The sequence below is a fragment of the Sipha flava genome, unplaced genomic scaffold, assembly GCF_003268045.1.
Source record: "Sipha flava isolate LNK unplaced genomic scaffold, YSA_version1 23_pilon_pilon, whole genome shotgun sequence".
Classification (NCBI taxonomy): Eukaryota; Metazoa; Arthropoda; class Insecta; order Hemiptera; family Aphididae; genus Sipha; species Sipha flava.
In genome coordinates, this window is record NW_020272884.1 from 299,077 (window position 1) to 320,913 (window position 21,837).

Below are 21,837 nucleotides of genomic sequence, written 5' to 3' on the forward strand. Positions count from 1 at the left end.
AATAATATCAACAGTTGACCCAGTTAATGTGTTACCTTTTATTTGGGATGATTTAAATGCCAGACTTATAACTTTTATTTTGGTATATGGTCTTCGGAGAAATTGTATCACTGGAGAATTTAAAGCAATTTAATGACCAGAATACGTTTGTGTAAAATTTTTTTTTTTTAATTAACGGATTAGTTCGAACTGTATTTTACTGTAGTATAATATATTGAATAAACAGTTTAATTCATAGTAAAAAATATGGCTGATGTAAATAAAATACTTAAGCTTGATAGAATGTATGCAAATTTGGATTATTTGAAGATAACGTTGCCCAGTGATCCAGATTGGCAGCTAAGTACTTACAAAAAGTTAGTGGAAAAACAAAGAGACATGAGCAAGCAAGAAAGTACGTAAGTAAATTGAATCTAGGTTCAAACCTATGCAGATATAATTAATATAAGTATATGCATTTATTTTTGTGTGATTGCCAATTATTAATATTATGCCACCATACTCACTTCATAAAATATAATGGTTTATGTATTAGATAGTGCGGTAGTATTTGTATTAATATTTTATTATTGCATTGTGGTTTAAATTGTATTATGACGTAAATGGACTAAAGCTTATACTAATTTCAAGTGACACCTACTTATAAACATGTGATTTGTGTATCTTATTTTAACACATTATTAAATATTCATACATTTCTTTCTCATCAACTTTACCTCTAAATTAAGATTTTTTAATAATTATTAAACGGAATTTTATCCTAATAGTTGGAAAAATAACAATAATAATAATCTTTAATAAAGTTAAACTTTTACTAGAAAAACGACGGTGATAACTAATGATTATTTTAATCTAAACTATATAGAATATGTAAAGTAATTAGAAATATACAATTCTAAGAAATCTAGCACGATATCGCATCAAGGAATTTACATTAAGTAGTAAATGAAACATTTCAGTTTAAAAAATAAATTTGTATGAAAATCGAATAGAAAATAAAAGTTGTGTCATTAAATACATACGTATACTATTGTATGCGAATGATTATCAACTTAGCATTTCTTTGTAGAAGACATTCACAGAAATTGTAACCAATGATAGTATGTTGATTATTTTTTATAGTATTTATATATCTATATCTTCAATACTTAAAAATTAAACAATGTATTTAGTACTGTTTCTTGCAGTTAAATGTTACCATTTTTATATTATTCATAAATTACACATTAATATTTTTATATCATATACATGCAGATAGGAGGTTATTAACTTAGTTCCAACTAAACAAAAAAATAAATACTACATATTTTGTATAATTTTTATTACTTTTTGTATTATTGTGGTTATTATTATTGCTTATTGTTCATTTGTATTATATATATACATATATATATACTGTACTTGAATCTTAATCAAATTCTTTAATTCCGTTATAACTTTATAAATAAATAAATATTTAATAAATTTATTTGACAATGAAACTGAAAATGGTGGACTTTTATTAATTAGAGCTTTTATATGCTACTAATTAGTTACTAATTAGCAGGGATAGGATTTGTATATAGTAAAACATGTAAAATATGCATTTTAATTTTTGTAAGATACACACAAAAATATAGGTAGTTACAAAAAAAATGTATTTATTGAAATACATCAATGATTGACTGATTGTCTTAATATAATATGATTGAGATTAAAAATTAAAAATTGTTTATTCATTTTTTACATTCATATTTATTAATTATTATTTTAATAATAAAATGTATAATTCATATTCAATAGTGAAAATACATGTTATATGCTACAACCACATATATCTTTAAATTGTTGACTATAAATGATTGGCGATTGGATAGGTAGTAGCATTGATTTATATTGACTGCACAGACGGGTTTAAGGGGGCAGCTAAAGGGGAATTACCCCCCCCCCCCTCCCTTGGGACTAAGCTATCTATTTTACAAAGCAAAGTATTATTATATATTAATAATTATAAGAATATATTGTCAATGGTCATTGATGAATATGGTACCTATTTTAAATATTTTTTTTATAAATAAATAGCTCAATTTTGTTGTTAACTATATGTAATTACCTATATTTTAAAATGGTTTCAGATTAAAATTGATACCAATAATGTAACTATTTAAATTTTGTCATTATTGTGAAAAAAATGACTTACTTATGAGGGACTCAAAAATATATTCTGTAATTTAAAATTTTATATATATTTAAAAAATCAACTAACTAAATTCTTAAACCTCCATTAGCCCCTCCCTTGGTTAGTGATAAAACCTGCCCCTGATTGACTGAAGCTTCTTTCAACGTCATATGATGTAATTGGTGCATATTTCAATAAAGGAATTAATCCTAGTGTTAAATTAAAACTGAAATTGTCCTCGTTTGATTCACTATTTAATATTTTATTTATTTATTGTAGAGTTTTAAATTCATTAGGATTATGTGTAACACAGTAATTCCCGAAAAATGATATCTTATTTTGGATTTTATATTGATACATATTTTAATTAATTGTGTTTATCTTCATCTATCAAACTATTCATTTTTTTATCGCATATTGTACCATTTATAAAAATAAAATTGAAGTTTGACAAAAAAACCAAGTTATATACTTTGATCAGTGTAATTATTTTGAGCTCAAATACAATAAATACGATCATACTAAACATGCGAAAACATTAGGGACATTCCAAAAAATACTTTAGGGAAGGTTTTAGGTTGTATATTTTCATACTTATATAATCTATAAACCACTTTTACTCTATATAAAACTATTTAATAAACTATATACCTAACTATTTTCTTGAATTTGGGGGAAGGGGATTGAATTTTTAAAACTTCTCTTATGTACGTACTTAATAAGATATATCTATATAAAAGTGAACCGTTTGTATCTAATTAGGATAGATGGTCCAGTTTCAGTGGCTTCATCCTTAAAAGTTGGATATTTATTTGAAACTGCATTTCATAAGCCATCTAAGAAAACAGATGGACTATTGGACCGGGAATACTTATCAGAACTAGAAAATGAATTAGTTGCTGACGAATTTGATAGAAGTACTGAACTTTGGACAAATCGCGAAGTAGTACTTGCCGCCAAAGTTTTGAGTTCCAAAACTCCTAAAAGACATGGTATTAAATTTGCTTCCGACAATCAGATGAGGAGAGTGTATGACATTATATTCGAAGTTTTTAGATGTAAGATAAAATCTTGAATTAATAAAAAATTAATAAAATAAAATCTTTATTTTCTTATTTGATTTAATTTTCACTCAATAAAAATTTTTTTGAACAAAAAAAGTTATCAAAAGTAATTTTATTTAATTTTTGTGCTAACATATATTACTAAGTAATCATTTTATTAAAAAGAGAAAAATTTGTGTTTATTGTTTAATGTTAAAAGGTCACCTAATATATTTTTATTAGTATTTATATTGTACATTCTATTTTCTAGATAGAACAATTATCAACGAAATTTTACACAACATTGATTTTGAAAACATCTATCAAAATGTAAGGTTTTTTATATTTATAATATTAGGTGTAATTCTTATTAAAATTCATAGCAATATATTTAATTTTTTTTTTTTTTTTTTGGGAAGTATACTCAAATGACACTTCTTGTATGGTTAATGTCATTTGATTACTATCGAAATAAATTTAAGCCAAGAAAATTGGACGAAAACGAGACAATAAGTTTTAAGGCGCTTAAATTACTTGAAATAGCAGATATCCTCAAAGATATCAAAATCCAATTAGCTGCATCCTTTTCGAAGTTTAAGATAAAGCATTGCGCTTTATCGTTATCTGATATGTTGCCAAGACATTTACGTAATGAGCGATTTAAAAAATCGTCAGAAACTATAATAAGCTGTTGGATAAACACATTTTTGACTAGGTATTTTTATGTACTGTTTAATGTTTTAGAAAAATGAAAAAGGCATATGTTTAATTTATATTTTAAGTTCCTGATTTTTTTTTATTAAATGCATAATTGTTTATGTTAAGCCCAGAGTACGTGGTAAATGTATTAAAAAAAGCAGGATTAAGTCAAATGAAGAATTTTGAAGATTTGGTTTCAGAAACGTTTAAAATGGATCATTTATTACCATACTTTATACACATATATCCAAAAGAAAAGTCAGAGTTTTTAAACAAGATGCCCCTATTCCAGAAATATTTGTTGATTTTACAGGTATTTATAATTTTTTTTTTAATAAAAAAACTTATAAGACAAGATGTTTTTAAAAAAATTGTACGATGAATTTTTAATATATATATATCGTATTTTCACCACTTTAGGGAACACTGAATTTCTTAGCCGGATTATGTTGGAATAAATCGAATTTTTTTTTACAAGCCGGTGGTATATAAATACACTTTTTCAGATAAATTTCAAATTTTTTACCCTCTCGGTACGCGCATGCACAATGCAATTTGTTTTTTTTTTAATAACAGTCGGTATTTTTGATACCAACTTCGGATAGACTGAATTTTTTTAAGTCATTTTGACCAATTAACTATGACTCTAAAACCAAAATTGATTAAATGAGAGCCATTTCAATTTTAATAAATAACAAATTTTTACAATTCATTATAAAATGCATAAAACTATGTAATCAATTTTAATTCAATAATTGTATAACTATATTAAGTTAATCTTGTTTATAAAAAGTATAAAAAAAAAAAAATACGTAAAAATATTCAAAAAGTAACCAAAAATAAATAATTATAAATGGTTTTATGCATTTTATAATGAATTGTAAAAATTTGCTATTTATTAAAATTGAAATGGCTCTCATTTAGTCAATTTTGGTTTTAGAGTCATAGTTAATTGGTCAAAATGACTTAAGAAAATTCAGTCTATCCGAAGTTGGTATCAAAAATACCGATTGATATTAAAAAAAAAAAAGTTGCATTGCGTATGCACGTACCGGGGTGTTAAAAATTTGAAATTTATCTGAAAATGTGTATTTTTATACCACTAGTTTGTAAAAAAAATTCGATTTATTCCAACATAATCCGGCCGAGAAATTCAGTGTTCCCTAAATTGGTGAACACACGTACATATTTTTAATAAAGTCAAATAATTTATTTTCATAATTTTGCTATTAATTAAGTATTATTAATTATACACATTAGTAATTAATAATTCAATTTCATTACTTATTGAAATCTTATATACTTTGCTTGACAACTGAGATTTAAAGTTTATTTTATCTAAAATTTAAAGATGTACTATTTAAAGTTGGTTGTACAATTTTTATATTTTAAATCAGATGTTACGTTTTTATTGAGTTGAGTAAATATCACTAACCATGATCAATAAAACCTGAACAATTAAATTATTTTCAAAAATAATCAATGTTTATGCAAATATATATTTTGTTTAATCTTCAAAGTATTTATCTTGAAAAATACGTGTAAAATAATGCACACTATATATTTTAATAATCTTAATTAATGATTTGGTCGTTAACCTTTTACTATCAGTAATTTATGTACTTTGCGTTTAGAAAATATAAGGAATAATCATACTTGTAAAGAAATAATACTTTTTTTGCTTGAATAAGACATTGGTAATTATAATATGTTCAAAGAACAACGGTTTTAATTTTCAGATAAAATATGTTGATAGGATATTTTAAGTACATCTTGTAATTGATTAATCAATTGAGAAAGAGTATTTATATGTACTTGACAATTTAAATGTGTTTATTTCACATTTACATGACTATATTCATAATACATTATTAAATCGTTGTTTTAGCCAAATAAATATTAAGTTAATTAAAAACTATATACATTTTGCCTTTTCGTAGTAAGTACGAAGTGTAAAATAAGCTTGTATGCATCTTACATGTAATCTATTTAAATTTCGTTTAGGTATTTCAATACCCATTACCATGGTCCACGATATGATTGTTTTTCTTGAATTAGATATTTTCATATAAATAAGAATGAGGTTAAAATACAGAAATAATTATTAAAAAGATCAATTACGTTACATTGTGTTTGATCTCGAATGGATTTGATTAATCTGGTTATTGATTTGATTGTTTGAACTGATCTGAAAATAAGTTATAAGATTCAGATACTTATAAACAAAATTATTTTATTAATTCATATATCTTTGATATTTAAAAAACAATAGATAAAATACAAATTCATTGTACACATATATACAACAATACATAAATAAACTAATAAAATAATTTTCATAATAAATACATTATTCAAAGGTTACTAAAATATTTACATAGGTAGGTATAGTTATTTTTCTATTAACAAGTTATAGCTACATAGTGTTATATACATATTATGTATTACGATAATTTTCAAGAATTCATTATAAATACAATAATAATTTGAAAATTAGAATAATTAATTTGTTATATCGGCACAGTGTGATTTAAAAAAAAATTGGTCATTAAATGTCATTTAAATGTGTACAATTCGTTGGTCTTGAAGGATCGTATAATTTTAGCAACAAACGCGCGTGCGTGATCACGTACAGAGATCAAAAGCTGTTATGACTGGAAAAATAGGTCTAATCAGTTCAGTTTTTTCGTAAAGTTTAAAGCAGAACATATACAGCCATCAGTGATGTCATTTATACATTCATCGTATTATCTCAAATGTAGTCTTTGGTTAATTCAAATAATTCAAAATTTGTAAATTAATCTTTTATTAGCGATTTACACGAAATTGTAACATTTCTTAAGTAATCACGAGTTCATAAATAGCAAAGAAGCGAAGCCATTTACAAATCACGACGGTTGACCAAAACGCCAATTTCACCACTCGCTGGTAGGGCGGTTAGTTCACTGCGAACGAAGACGCGCAAGTCACAAAGCTTGTAAGTACCGATGTCGGGCAGTTGTTTTTAGAGTTCGAAAACCTATCGCACGTCGAGGTCCGTGTCATTGGACTTGTTATGTTTTAACGATCACACGAAAAAACATAATGTCATTCGTGAAAACCGTGTTGCCAACAAGACACAGCGGACCGGTATGTATACGAACGGCATCGGACAACGGTTTTCAGCGCGACGGAGCCACGCTGACGAGCGTTCGATTTTTGAACGTCGAAGGACCCAACACGATTATCCCTAGAGCCGTTCGATCCTGTTCGCCGGTCGGTCGTCCTTCGCTGCGCGCGGTATCGAACGTGACCAGATGCACGGAAAACTGTGTACACAACCTAAAAATGTCATTGAACGACGGACGATACTGGACGGGATTCGGGCAAGGGCGGGGGCGGGAGCGCGGGGGCGTGTTCAGACCAGATCATCGGTCTTCCTGAGCTGTGCCTGGATGGCGGCGAACGTTTTGCCCTTGGTCTCGGGTAGCCATAGCACGCAGCACACGATCGAGCACAGGCTGAACAGCGACGATATCAGATAGTTGCGGTACATGCCACCGCCGTCGGCAAGCACGGGATATATCTTGAGCGCGAGGAACGACACGATGGTCAGCGTGATGGTGTTGACCGCGTTCGCGATGGACCGCGTGTTGGACGGGAACAGTTCGCAGTTGATGGTGGACAGCAGCGAGCCCAGGCCGATGGTGTGTGCGACGGACAGGCCGCCGACGGCCAGCACACACAGCCACCCGTACTCGGTCACGTCGTACTCGGTGCACCGGTCCGCGTAGAAGTACGCAAATATGGCCGTGTCGAACACGAAGCACCACAGGCACGAGATGATCATCAGCGGCCGGCGGCCCAACCGGTCGGCGAGCACGGTGGACGGCAGCGCGGAGAATAGCACCGAGCACGCGAACACCAGCGACAGCTTGTTGGCGTGCACGTCCACGTGCATCTCTGCAAACGTGATGGACGCGTACGATATGAGTGCGGTGACGCCGGCCATCACGCGGAACACGGACAGGCCCTGCACGATGATCAGCGCCTTGAGGCTCACCCAGTCGGTGAACAGCTCGGTGAACGACGCGTTTCGCATCTCTTTGCATATGCATTCCACCACCGAGTCCATCTCGTCGTCCACCGAGCGGCCCGTCTCGTCGCCGCGCAGCCACACCAGCGCTTTCTTCGCCTCGGGCAGCTTGTTCTTCATCACGTAGAAGTGCGGCGACTCCGGTATGGCGGCGAACAGCGCGCAGAACAGCACCGGGCCCACCATCATGGCGTACGTCAGCTGCCTGTAGTCCAGGTACATACCGGCCGCGTACACGAACAGTATGCCCACGTACATCATTATTTGGAACATGGTTCCCAGCGCGCCGCGGATCTTCGGGCCCGCGATCTCGCCCGCGTACACCGGTAGCACCGTGTACGCGCCTGCCGCCAGCAGGCCCTGCGCGAACCTCACGATCAGCAGCCCTAGGAACGTGTCGATGAACAGCAGGGCCACCCACGTGGCCAACGCCATCGGCCCAATGATCTGCAAGCTGGGCTTCCGGCCCCATCGGTCTGCTATGACGCCGAATGGCAACGAGCCTAGGATCAGACCCCAGTCGATTACCGACACGAACCACGAGCTCTCGTCCACCGTCATCGGGATCGGGCTGTTCGGTCCCAGCAGTTCTTCCATGATCGGTGACGTCCAGCCTAGTATAATGCCCACGTTCATTATGGATAGTGATCCTATAGTAGACAATATAAGTGTTAATATGTGTGTCGTTAAAGTACATCTCACACAAACACTTTAATGCAATTCGTTGGAGGAACGGTGAACATATTGCACTTAGCTTTTTTTTTAAACTTTTCGACAAATGTTTCAGTTGACTATTTTCAATATTTGGCTACGTTGCGATTAATATTGTTTTTACCCAGTCATTATGTGTATCTGAGTCGACACTAATAACTGTTTAACAAAAATAATAGTTATAGGTATAATTCGGTAAAAATGGACCATTGCAGTTTTTCATATCACGTTTATTTTTGTACTAAATGTTATGATTTTGTGCAGTACACGATTTAATGTATTATATAATTTCATAAAGAATTTATCGAAACAAGACACTAGACTTATACAGGCGTAGTTTTAACAATAAATAATATCTTATTTCTAATCAATAAATGTATTATTATAAGTACAAATAAGTACAAACATTAAACCATGAATGATTTAGACAACCTATTAATTAAATTCTTACACTTTAGATATTGTGAGTAATACTTGAGATTGTTAAATCAATTTTATAACAGGTAATATTCTTTTAGTAATTTAATAATTGAATCTCTATAGCCTTTCAAAGAAAAATTGAATTATTTTAAATTGCAAATATTTACTTGTTGCTAATGATATATTTTCATATTTTTACATATTAGTATTTGAACTGTAATGATGATAGTTTTTTTTGAAAGGTTTTATTTAACTATTTTCAATTTTCATTAATTTTACCATTTTATATGTTACCATCATTTTAGAAAAATCTGTGTATAATTGTTATGCTATTTGTGGTTTTAGTTATTTTTGATACTATCCTTTATTCTAGAAATAATTTCCGAATAGTCATAGTTTAACTATAAATAATGCAAATTTATCAATTTCTGTTTGGTTAAAATTAATAATTGTTATCATTGTTGTTGCTATTGTTGGTATTCATAAATATTATTTTTCTGTGTATTGGACATTATTAAGATAATCAATTAATAATAAGATAAAAGAAATTAATAGATAAAATAAATGAGATTATTTACAATATATTTAAATATGCTTTGTGTTATCCAGCGTGAATCACAGTCATGTATTCTGATTGTTTAAGAAAATTATGATTTAATTATTTAAATTTTCAAAAGAGAAGTATTTTTTTAGGTTATGATTTGTGTGATGGTTAAAAGAAACAAAATGGAAATTTATATTTTTATATATGTTACCGACAATATGGATAATTCAGGTATTTTGCAAAATGCCTAGGCATTATGCAAATTGCCGACTCATTTTAGGCAATGTAAATAAAACATATGATTATCAATATTGTTTTACATATACCCTAGGTATTTTATAAAATACCAAGGCATTATACAAAATGCCAATTTTTTTTAGGCAAAGTACAAAACATTTTATTATATGTTATATTACATTAAGATTCTTATAATTATTATACGTTATTACTCATATTACAAACAAAATTTAATTTTAATCTAATATTATATTATTACTATTATATAAATATTTTACTTTTTAACTACTATTAAACTACTATTTACTTATTATAACATGTTGTAGAAAAGTTTGAAGTGCACAACATTTTATTTTTAAGGAAAATAAACTTTTTATTTTGACACTTGGACTTACAAACATATTTTAAAAATCCTTGTTAATTCTTATGGATTGAATTTTTATCAACTCATTATACTGTTTATCAGATAAGAAACTAGAATTAGTGGCTAAATTTTTAAAAATATTTTGTAGTTTGTTATAAAAATTTGACTTCATATAAATCGTATGCACAGTATTGCAATACCATAACAAGACACGAAAATTATGAGAAAAATTACGATATTGTAATAAAATTATTAGTACGGTCAATATTGTACCTCAGAATTATTATTATAGTAGTAAAAGAATATTAATTTTTACTGTATTAAATCGTGCACGCACATTTCTGATAAACGATAAGTAAAGACGTTGGTAATAGGCGATGCCAAATTTTGTTTGTTTTTATCATATTGCGTACTCCACGTTTGGAATTATACATAATACCAAGGCAAAGCTCATATTATGTATACTGCCGAGTTATTTTTAGCATTTTATATAATGCCTAGGCATTTTGTAAAATACTGGATTATCCATATTGCCGGTAACATATATATATATATATATATATATTTCTTTTTTTAAATAATTGCCTTTAGTTACTGATTTTTTTATATTACTGTAGTGAGTATTTTCACCATATATATATTTATGTTATGTTGCTTTGATACATCAACAATATAATTAAAATTTTACAATTGACATATCTATTAAGCATTAAAATAATAAAATATTTTATATAACCGATTAATTTAAAATCGGCCAGTCCAATTGTGTTTAATTTATATAGTTAGGACTTTGCATTATTATTTTAAATTGAATAAAGTAAATCCTATAGTTAAATTATTATTTAAAAAAAAAACAAAGTTTCGTTAAAAATGAATCTATTATAATGTAAGAATGTGCAATCAGATAATATAAATTAAATACAATATTGACTATTTTTCATATACTTAATAATATATTAAATACGTTTTGGTGGAATTCTTGGTACTTATAATGCAAATTTCTCAGAGAATATAAATGCATGAACTGAATGCGAATTAATATTGTTCATTAATATTCAATTTAACTCATTTTTAGAGATATATATGTTATTAAAAACATGTTTATGTTATTATTATCATTGTTGTATTAATGTTAGTGCATACTATACTTGAGCCATAATGGGCATTTATTCAAATAAATAAACCTTATTAGAGTTTAAATAAAAAAAAATATTGTTGATTGATGTGTTTATTACTACACCAAATTTGGACATTTATATTTTTAATTTCATTTTATTAAGTAAGTTATCCTAGAATACTTAACCAATTTATTTTTTTTAATTATAATTTTATATAGAAATTACAAAAAATATCTTATTTTAATTTCATTTTATTTAAGTAAATTGGCGTTTATTGTATTTATATTTATTTGACCATCGTTCAGCATAGCTACAGTAAAAAATATTTTAAGTTAATTAATTTATAATTTGTTTTGATTAGAAAACTTTGTTGAATTAATTATTTTCTCTATAGGTACTATATTTTATAACATTTTTCTATTATCGTTGATCATTATTTATTAATTATCAATTATTGTACCCATAAATTAATAAATTTAGTATTTTATTTTTTAATATAGCCATGAAAGTTTAATTAAGAAATAATTAGCATTAGTTTGTATTTAAATGTATACTAGGGATTTTTAGTTTTATTGTTTATATATTATTGTTCTACTCATAAAATATAATTTAGGAATTTAAAATATTTAAAAGATTAAAAGATGCACTTTAATCTTGCCTAATTTTTTGTGAAAGCTATTGTATATTTTTATTTTTAGACTATACATCTATACCTATACGATTTGTTAGTTATCTTATAGATACTAATTTATGATTACTAATCAATAATCATTCGTTAGTAATTAATAATAAAAAAATAACTACAAAAATAATATTTAAAATAATTAGATAAAGTTATTAAAATATTAATTATTTTAAAGAGTTATAATACAGACACCAAATATGTGGTTAAATGTTAACACCATCCTTTAGTTAATACGGTTTGATACTAAACACATAACAGAATTAATAATTATTAGTTATTATTCAAATAGAAAATTAAATAAGTATCTACTTAAGGTTTTATTGTTGAGAATTTGTATTCCATATTTACGAGTATATATATTTCCAAATTTATTTATTGTATTTATTGAGATATTTTTTTGTTATACGTGCTTTTGAGTAGGAATAAATTATCTACTGACTTAATCTAAATATATATTTCGTTTATTGTTGTAGGTTGTATATTGTTTGAATAACTTCAATATTATTTATGAAAAATTGATAAATATATTGATGTCCTATTTTGTGTATGAATTAAATAGATTGTTAAACAGTATATGCTTATATCCTAAGTTCAAAGTACATATTATAAACAAAGTTATTTATGAGAAATATTATCAATGTAAGTATAAAAATTGAGGGATACATTTCACCATAAAGAAAGATATTTTTATTATTTAACAAAAAGTACACTCTTAATATTAAGATAAATACAGGAATTTAAAAATTTTACGACAGAATATATCTATTTTTTATAAGTAAATTTCTAACCGCGAACAAGACTTTGTAATTTGCTAAATTTGAGCATAAATTTATATAAAAAAATATTATTATTAATAGTTTCTGGAAGAAAATTAATTTAGTTTAGAAAACATTAATTTAAACCACATTTTATAGTTTGAAAAAAACAGCTTAACCATGATGGAAGTCATATAATTTAATTTAAATTATAAACTTTAAATCGAATACAATATGATTTAAACTTCCTTACCTGCTGTTGCTGCCAAAAATTGTCTAACAACTCCTTTGTTTAACATTTTTTTTTTTGTATTATAAAGTAGAAATCCAAGAATAATGAAAATTTATTCACACGATAGTTTGAATATAAATAAATAATCGACCAAGTGTATTATGTTAAGTTCGTTACACGAGATTATATTTATGTTACGGTCTTACATCCACTCGATAGAGTTATTCAATGATATCTAAATGTTTTATTTAATCATTTTCTACCGCATGTGTGTATACTGTATGTATTTGTGTGTTAATGTCCACGGCCGAACGACGGCGTAGACAAATGTAGAATAGCTTGTAGTTTTATTATGTAGTAACCGTAGGTCAGAAATTTATCTAGACGAAACTCTTATCTCTTTAACTTACGAAAACCAATCAGCCGGCAGGCGGCATACAAATTTATAGCGTGTAAATAATCCCTTAACAAATGAGTGTCACGTGTTCCGTCCGACACCTGCATTTGCAGATTGCCACACATGCATTTGATATTTAATGTTTATAACGAATTGTAATAAGAATAAAAGTATTTCGATTTACGATAAAAAGAAGTCGTGGATACTGGATATTTAGAGTGTTATTGATACAAATTAATTCGAAAATTGTCTGGATTCAAGTAGTTGAATGAAAATAAAATAATAATATAAACGATTAGTGAATTTTTTAATAAATATTATACTCAAAATCTATTTATGAATTTACTTATTTCGTTAAGTTTATGTACACCTCATGTATAATATCTGCAATTATTTAATCATTTGAAAATATTTATGGCATAAGGGAAATAATAGTCTAATAACAACTATTCTCATAAGGTGCACATTTTCACGTATTATATTCTTTGTATTTTTCATTTAGTATGAATGTATTGCAATAATTTAATGGAAATTAAAAAAACTATAAAGTCTATTATAAAGTTCTTATAAAACTATTATTTTATATTGAATGATATTCAAAATATGACTTTTATTAGGTTATATATTTTATCAAATATAAATGAATAGTGACATTATAAGGCCTATTCAATCATGTATTCGACAAATATAATCAGCAGAATGCATGTGAGTAATTTTTTTAATAAGTCGAATTTAAATCATCTCTTATGTTATATAATATGATTATCATTATTTTTCAAGAGTAATTAATTCCACCGTGTAATTATTAATTGTAATTTAATTAATTGTAGGTGAAATATCCTATTTTATTGCACTCATATAATGTCATTAGTAAGATTTCACAAACTAGCACACCTCATTTAGTACTACATTTTCTACTTGTTACATTCTGAGTTAATATTTAATATTGTGTTAGGAGAAATACAATTCTTAGACTCTATTATTAAATCGAACTTAAAAAGTGTATATTTATGTAAATTCAATAACTTTGTATGACAGGCTGTAATTAGTAATGGTAAATTTAATTAACGAATATCTAACAGACTATATTCCCTCATTGAATAATTTTCGTCTTATCGATATTATCAAATATTTTCTTACCAATTAAGAATGAAAGAAATTAGTTAAAACCGAAATCATACTTTTTTACAACTATTATAATATTTGTGGAAATCAAAATTACAACAATAGTGTAGTATTAATAAAAGAAAAACTATAAAATATTATTTTAAAATAAAGATAATTTATTCTTAATCTTAAATTAACAATACTTTCAGCGAAAAAAAGTCTTGACTAGTAGGGGAACGTTAAAATTTCTGAAAATTAGTTTAGGTACTATGTCCCTCCGCGTCCCCCTTCAATTCAAACACTGATTATGAATTTAAAATCAATAATATTCAATTTAAGGAGATTGCAAGTCATGATTTTCTTTCTCTTTCTGTCCCACGTGCAATATGCGGATTTTGACGTTTTTTATATTTCCTACGTACCGATCGATCTATTCATATTACAATATTTCTGTACAATAAAATTTAAAATATGTGTGTTAAATATAAAAATAATAACCGTTCCTAATAAACGTTAACCTAACATATTTGGTAATTTTTTTTTTGTTAATAAAAAAATGTCAACATTCCTTAATTTTGTTTATAGCTCTAAAGTTTATAGTATTACTAGTATACTTGTATAACTGCTTATCAGAAATTGTATAAGTATACGCATCAACCAAAAAATGGAGAAGTTATACGCCTTATATGAGTATCCGCGTATACGGTTTACTACACCACTGTGATTCACATTACAATGGAATTTATTTGATTTTTTATAATTATAATATAATTTATCAGTTTTAAGGATAAAAATCACTTAATTCATGAACTATTCGACTGCAGTCTAATTTTAGAATTGATAGAGAATTGATAGCAAAACATTGAATATTACAATAAATTATATTGTTCGAATTGTCATTTTAAGATTATTGATTACAAATACGATATTACAGCTATTATTACTTTAGTTATATAATATTGTATAAAATAAAATAAATATCACAAGATAAATTTAACTGAGATAAATGTGAAAACTTAAGGTATACAATGCATAATTTATTATATGCTAAATGTTCAATATGGCTATATAGCCTATATGGATATAATGAACATTTATATGATATAACACTGGTTTATTTACTTAATTAAAATAAACATTTAGTTTAAAGTGGTAACTGAAATCTAAAACAAATAAAATTTAAGTATTATTAACAAAATTTATTTAATTATTGATAAAATGTATTACTGTGATCTTTTAGCTGGTATATATTTATTTTTTCTTATGTATTTTAAATTTATAAAAATGTAGCTTAAAAAAAGAATAACAATTAAAATATCTATTATAAATTATTAAATATTGTGTTTCATTGACCAAATAAGACAAAGTGTTCACTTTATTCACTTTTTATGCAATTTTTTTTATAATCAAATCATGTACAGCTTATGCAAGCAATATAAATCTTATTTTTTATATTACTTATAAAATTGATGATTGTGTAAAGGTCATACCATGAACTGGTAATTACTTACCAATATTATTATTTACATTCGATAAAGTATATAAGTTTAAAAGTCCGTATAAAGACATACAAATTTAGACAAAATTTGTTTTAGAAATAGTTAACAATTCATTTATTTTCTATAACAATAAAAATAATTAAAAGTATATTTATTGTTATCTTTAGCCTTAAATTCCTTAATATGTCATTTTTTTCTACGTTACAAAATTTGTTAAAATTGAAACTCAAAACTGAAAAATATGCTTTACTGTATTGCGTTTATTATAGTAATTTTTCTAGAATATAAAGAAACATCAAAAATGGTAACTGGGTGACTTCTGAAATGACTTTTGGGTAAAACGAGGAGTATATTGGTTTTATTGTGATGTATTTTTTTATATGTATTTTTGTATGTCTTGTACATGATTTTGACCAGAAATTTAACAGAATTTTTTTTGTCCTATTTCTAAAAAATTTAAATGTTCATGTTTTCTAAGCTTTTTTTCAAAAACTAATAAAATATTTTTAGCTTGACAAAAAATCTTACATATATTATTTATATAAGTTACTGATTAATTAAAAGAACAAGCTTACTTTCAAAATAAAAATTGTATATGCTTTTGATTATTACATTTGAACAAAATGATAGAAATCATGAAACTCCATTACATTTTTGAGGTTAAAAATTCATAAAATATTAAATTTTCATACTTAAGGATTGAAAATTAGACACAAGATTTTTCATATAATTTTAAAAATTATTATTATATATTTTTTTAATTTTATAATTTTATTTTATAGCAAAAAAGTAAATAAATACTGGAAAGTTGCAAAAATGATTTATATATTTTGAAGAAATTGGATATTTAAAAAAACATCCATTAAACAATATTAGTTATTTGGTTTAAGACAAAAGTGACAAAAGTGCTACTCACAGAGAGGAGACCATTATTATTAGTATAGTATTATTATTATAATTTAATTATTTATGTTACTCATGATTAAGTTTGCAGAGGTTTTCAACTATAATTCTTTATTTTATTTCATATACCTACTGTTAATTTTATATTATTTTTTAATGAGAAGATTTATAATTATAAAATAAATATTGGTTGGTTATTATTAACGATTGGGTTTGTAAAATAGGGGTGCATATATTATATATGAGACCCTTTTTATGGATTTTCAACTTTATTTAAACCCTTAAACTTGCCTCCGGTAATAAGTATTGTTAGAAATATAAAATTTTAGAGTTTTAAAGCTTCAATTAAAGGACATCGTTAATTAATCTTAGAAATATATTTTTTTTTAATTCTTTAGTTATAACTATATAAGGTGTTTAAAAAAAAATGTTACTTTAATCCTAAGTAAACACCATAAATAACCGAGTCTCAGTGACGTAATATATAGATAAAGAGTCGACACTGATTATTTACCTTTATTATTATTAGCTAATAGTATCGACATAAGTTATTTTTGCAAAGAATACAATGAATGATAATAATTATTAAGTCTTAGAAAATGTTTTGATAAGATCGTTCGTATCAAGAATTTGTGTTGCTTTATACTTCAATGAAAACAAGGTTCAATTGCTTGTTCGGTTTTGATCAATAGTTAAACGAAAATATATTTTAAAACTTCGTTATACATTCGTACTGCTCTTTTAGCACTAGTGCTTTCAATGAGTAATGTTCAAAAATAATTTTAAAAGAGTATTCATTTGAGGTAATACACTAAACAATGAATGTCAAAAATTAGATTTCACTAGTTACAAACTCACAAATGATTTATAATTAAATAATATTATTTGGGATCAATGGTAGTGGACATAAATTAGAATAATATTGATTTATGTATACAGTAGGATCGATAATCTGAACACAGACTAATCCGAAGGACGCAGTAATCCAAAGATTATCCGAGAAATATCGCATCACTATATTAATACAAATATGTATGTGCATCATAATAATAGTAAATATATATTTTAAATAATAACGTTCATATTATGTAATAAATATTATATTAACTGGCAGTAAATACACATATATATATATAATTAAAATAATTTTTTGTATACATTGTCTTTTTAAATTGTGAGTTTTTACATGATTAATACAGATAAAAATTAATTTTATTATTTAAATTAAAATAAAATGTATGTTTTTATTAAGCCATAGATAATCCGAACAAATCGGTAATCCGAACGACCCCTTTCAGCAATCTCGTTCGGATTAGCAAGACCATACTGTACAAGTTATTTGTTTGATTTTTTTCTACTTTGTTTAATTATAATATTTTCAACTTTTAAGGGCTGGAACCCGATTGAGCACGATTGATATTTTTTGTAACCCGATTGAGCACGGTTGCAATCAAACAATAGGAACCAAAAAAGAACCAAAAAACCACTTGATTGAGAATGAAAATGGGTGCGACGTTGCCGCTTTGTACCGTAGAATATTATTCAGTGCATTGTATTACAGTGCATTCAAGATTTTTTTATAATTATTATGTAATTCAATTTTAGATTTATAACGATTATTTTATAATTTAAAATGTTTACCGCTCAGATTTCCTAAAAGAAATAACTCTCCAATATAAAAATGACAAGACATCTTTTTTTTTCGCATTTTTTATGTAGTTGGGGATGTAGTTGGTGTATAGCTCTCGGTGCGTTCATATTATTATTACAAAATAAAATATATTTTAATATAATTATTTGTAATTAAAAATCTTTTATTGGATTTTCATCACATGTTATAATTACATTTTTTTTTTTTTTTTACTAAAAAATAGCACTCATACAATTGTTATGAAAAAGATAAAAATTTAAATCTTTTTCCCTAATTACTTATTTTCAACTTTCAATAGGTATTTGAGTAGGTTGTCAGCATTTTTAAATTCAGAGTGTTCACGATAAGCCTTTATAGCGGTATTTTTAACGCACGGTAAAGTCAAGGTGCACGTGACAGTTTTCGAAATATCGCGCTATAATTTTACTGCGCGACACTCGTGTGTTGTGCTCAATTCATTTTAATGTACTTCAATAAAACGCGCAGTAAAATTACGGCGTCGTGGTAAAAATGTCGTGCGGTAAAATAACGCTAGTGTATTGCCAGCCTAATAGTTAGTTTTCAATCTGACAACGTTGTACACAATATTTTTTTTTTACCGTGCTCAATTGGATCGTCAAAAAGGTCGGCCGATAACAACCGTGCTTAATGGGGTATCACCGCTTTTAAGTTTTCTTACATATTAAAATAATGGTAAATAATATTTCAATTTGCAATATTTTTTTTGTAATCAAAATTTAGGCTTCAGTACCCTATTTAGGAGGGGGCTTCGTCGGCATCTACGGACTAAAGGACCATTGAATCCACCACTGATTATTTCTGTGGTGCTTATTATGAAAAACTATGTTATTTTTACTTGATTGATTCTTTTAAAAATTTAAATATTCTTCTGTGTATTGTCTGAATTTAGTAAAATACCAAAGAGTGATACTTGTTAAATTAAAATTAAATTCTTAGAATTTAAACGTTCATTTTAAATCTATTAAGACTATTGTCTCTAAACCAACACATATTGTCAACGGAGAACATTACGAAAATCTAAATAATGAGATACAGATTTTTTAATTTCTTATCCCTACATATTCTAACGCTTATAAATGCCTGTATTTAAGTGTTCATTTAAATACACGCATTCATAAGCAATTTAATTCTGTATAGTAATTGTTTAAAGTATATAGCCCTAATTCGTTTTTTCAAACAGGTTTATGCTACATGCCACCTTGTAGAAAATAAGTTTTATTATTATTAATTTTTTTCCTTATAGCTCACCGAGGCCAAACTGCTAATGCTAAATTTATATATAAATATATAAATACAATTTAAATACTAGAAAATGTAATAGCCGTCAATTTATACTTAGATGACAAACTGAAGGTTATGATGTGTTATAGGTACTAAACTTTTTCTTCAGATGAGATACAGGGATGGGTGAATGGAATTATTGTATATGTCTTAAACTTAAAACTAGTGTAACTTCTGTTTTCGATTCTGGACGAAAGAGATTTAGAAAAGAAAGAGAAAGAGAAAAGTTTACATTTCCAAAGATAATTGATGTGGTGGTAAAACAATGTTTTTTTATAAGATAAGTTTAATGTTTTAATTATTGCAAAAAAAAAGATATCTAAAATTTGAGGAAATCAAAAATTTCAAGTTCCAATAGATAGCAAAAAATTGAATTAATATATTTCGAATATTAAAGGATTAATATATGAAATCAGCGGTGGAAGACATAGGCGCCAAAATGAGATAAGAAAAATTAGTCGTATCGTACAAAAGCGCCAAAATCGTATCATACGAAAGCGCCAAAATCGTATCATACGAAAGCGCCAAAATCCTAGATATCTGTAAATTAAATAAAATATATTAAATTTAGAACTATATCGTTTAAAAACTCTAAACGCTTCATCTTAATTGACAAATGTATTATATGATTACGATAGATTGTCACATAGACAGTGTGTGAGCAAGTTTTGTGTTATAACTATTGTTAGTACCTATTTCGTTATATAGTTATAATATTATACTTAATATTGATGTGCATGTACATTATAATTTATTATCGAAATTTTTTTATAAAATAGCAACGGATTTATTAACTTTATATTGATTTGCATTTATATTATAATTTATTATCGACATTTTTTTTATTAAATAGCAACGGATTTATTAACTTTATATTGATTTGCATGTATATTATAATTTACTATCGACATTTTTTTTAAATTTTGTTTTTAATTTTTAAATAAATACCTACTTATATAAAATATAATTTTGGTACAAATGCTATGTCACTTTTGCACCTTTGGCGCTTATGTCTTATGTAGGGTATAACAGGTAACAATATTAGATTGGCGCTTATGTCCTACAGATTTTGGCGCAAATGATAGGTCATTTTTGTATTTTTGGCGCTTATGTCATACAGCCGAAATCAGAGCTAGATTAATGAAATTAGTGGACCTGGGAAAATTTATTTTTGGGGACCCTAATTTTACAAAAAGAGTATTTTTATAATAATATGTCAATTAATATTTATTAGTGAAATAAGAAAAATATTTATTTTAGAGAGCAAATTTACATTACATAATTAATTTATTAAAAAATACAATTTAATTAACTGTTAAAATATAAAATATGTGGTAATAATACAAAAATACAAAAAAATAATTATTTAACATATTTTTTTCTAGATTTACTTGATGCAAAAGTATTTAAAACGTTATCAAATGACAATTTTTCATATATGTCATTTTCAATTGACATAATTGTTAATGCGTTCAACCTATCTTCAATCTTTGTAGACCTTAGTCAATTTTTTATTAGAGCCAACTTTGAAAATTAACGTTCTGCTTCACAATTTGTCAACAGTATTACCAGGTATAATCTCAATGCAATATATACATTTGGAAAAACATCAATAATGTCGTTCATAAAGAAGTTTTGCTATTGTACCACAATTGTCAATATCTGAAGAAACCAGGGCCGTATTTAGGAAGGGAGCTACAGGTGCTGTTGCCCCGGGCGGCTGAATATGAGAATGCGACTAATTTTATATATATTCAATATTTAATGATTTTTTGAAGTGAAACTTCTTTACAAACTAAAAAGTGAATCTCAAAAAAAGATTTATATCGCCAATCACGGCGTCACGACGCATACACACACACACACACACACACACACACACACACACACACACACACACACACACACACACACACACACACACACACACACACACA

The 21,837-nt window shown here is 27.0% G+C and overlaps 2 protein-coding genes across 3 annotated transcripts in view; one reads left to right on the top strand and one right to left on the bottom strand.

The window, feature by feature from the left end:
* Nucleotides 1–282: 282 nt before the first annotated feature.
* Nucleotides 283–5,940, top strand: LOC112684041 (putative methyltransferase NSUN7). The gene is made up of 6 exons (XM_025555339.1): nucleotides 283–398; nucleotides 2,921–3,216; nucleotides 3,473–3,531; nucleotides 3,684–3,916; nucleotides 4,027–4,213; nucleotides 5,905–5,940. Exons 1-6 carry the CDS (start codon nucleotides 283–285, stop codon nucleotides 5,938–5,940), a joined length of 927 nt encoding a protein of 308 aa, XP_025411124.1.
* Nucleotides 5,941–6,386: 446 nt separating this feature from the next.
* The window catches only part of LOC112684058 (facilitated trehalose transporter Tret1-like), a 26,358-nt gene continuing 10,907 nt past the window's right edge, over nucleotides 6,387–21,837 (bottom strand). The window contains exons 1-2 of one of the 2 annotated variants that reach the window (XM_025555356.1): nucleotides 13,063–13,367; nucleotides 6,387–8,625 (exon numbers count right to left, since the gene is read on the bottom strand). In XM_025555356.1, coding sequence (XP_025411141.1) covers nucleotides 7,298–8,625; nucleotides 13,063–13,108 — 1,374 coding nt within the window. In that variant the 5' untranslated portion in view covers nucleotides 13,109–13,367 and the 3' untranslated portion in view covers nucleotides 6,387–7,297. Of the gene's footprint in view, nucleotides 8,626–13,062; nucleotides 13,368–21,837 lie in introns of those variants that run through there. The other variant, XM_025555357.1, reaches the window with a different exon arrangement.

Bases quoted from the DNA above. Each gene is read 5' to 3' on its own strand.
- LOC112684041 (XM_025555339.1), top strand. From the start codon at position 283: ATGTATGCAAATTTGGATTATTTGAAGATAACGTTGCCCAGTGATCCA. The intron at 399-2,920 runs GTAAGTAAATTG...GTATCTAATTAG, and splicing joins ATGAGCAAGCAAGAAAGTAC to GATAGATGGTCCAGTTTCAG. The intron at 3,532-3,683 runs GTAAGGTTTTTT...AATAAATTTAAG, and splicing joins TTGAAAACATCTATCAAAAT to CCAAGAAAATTGGACGAAAA.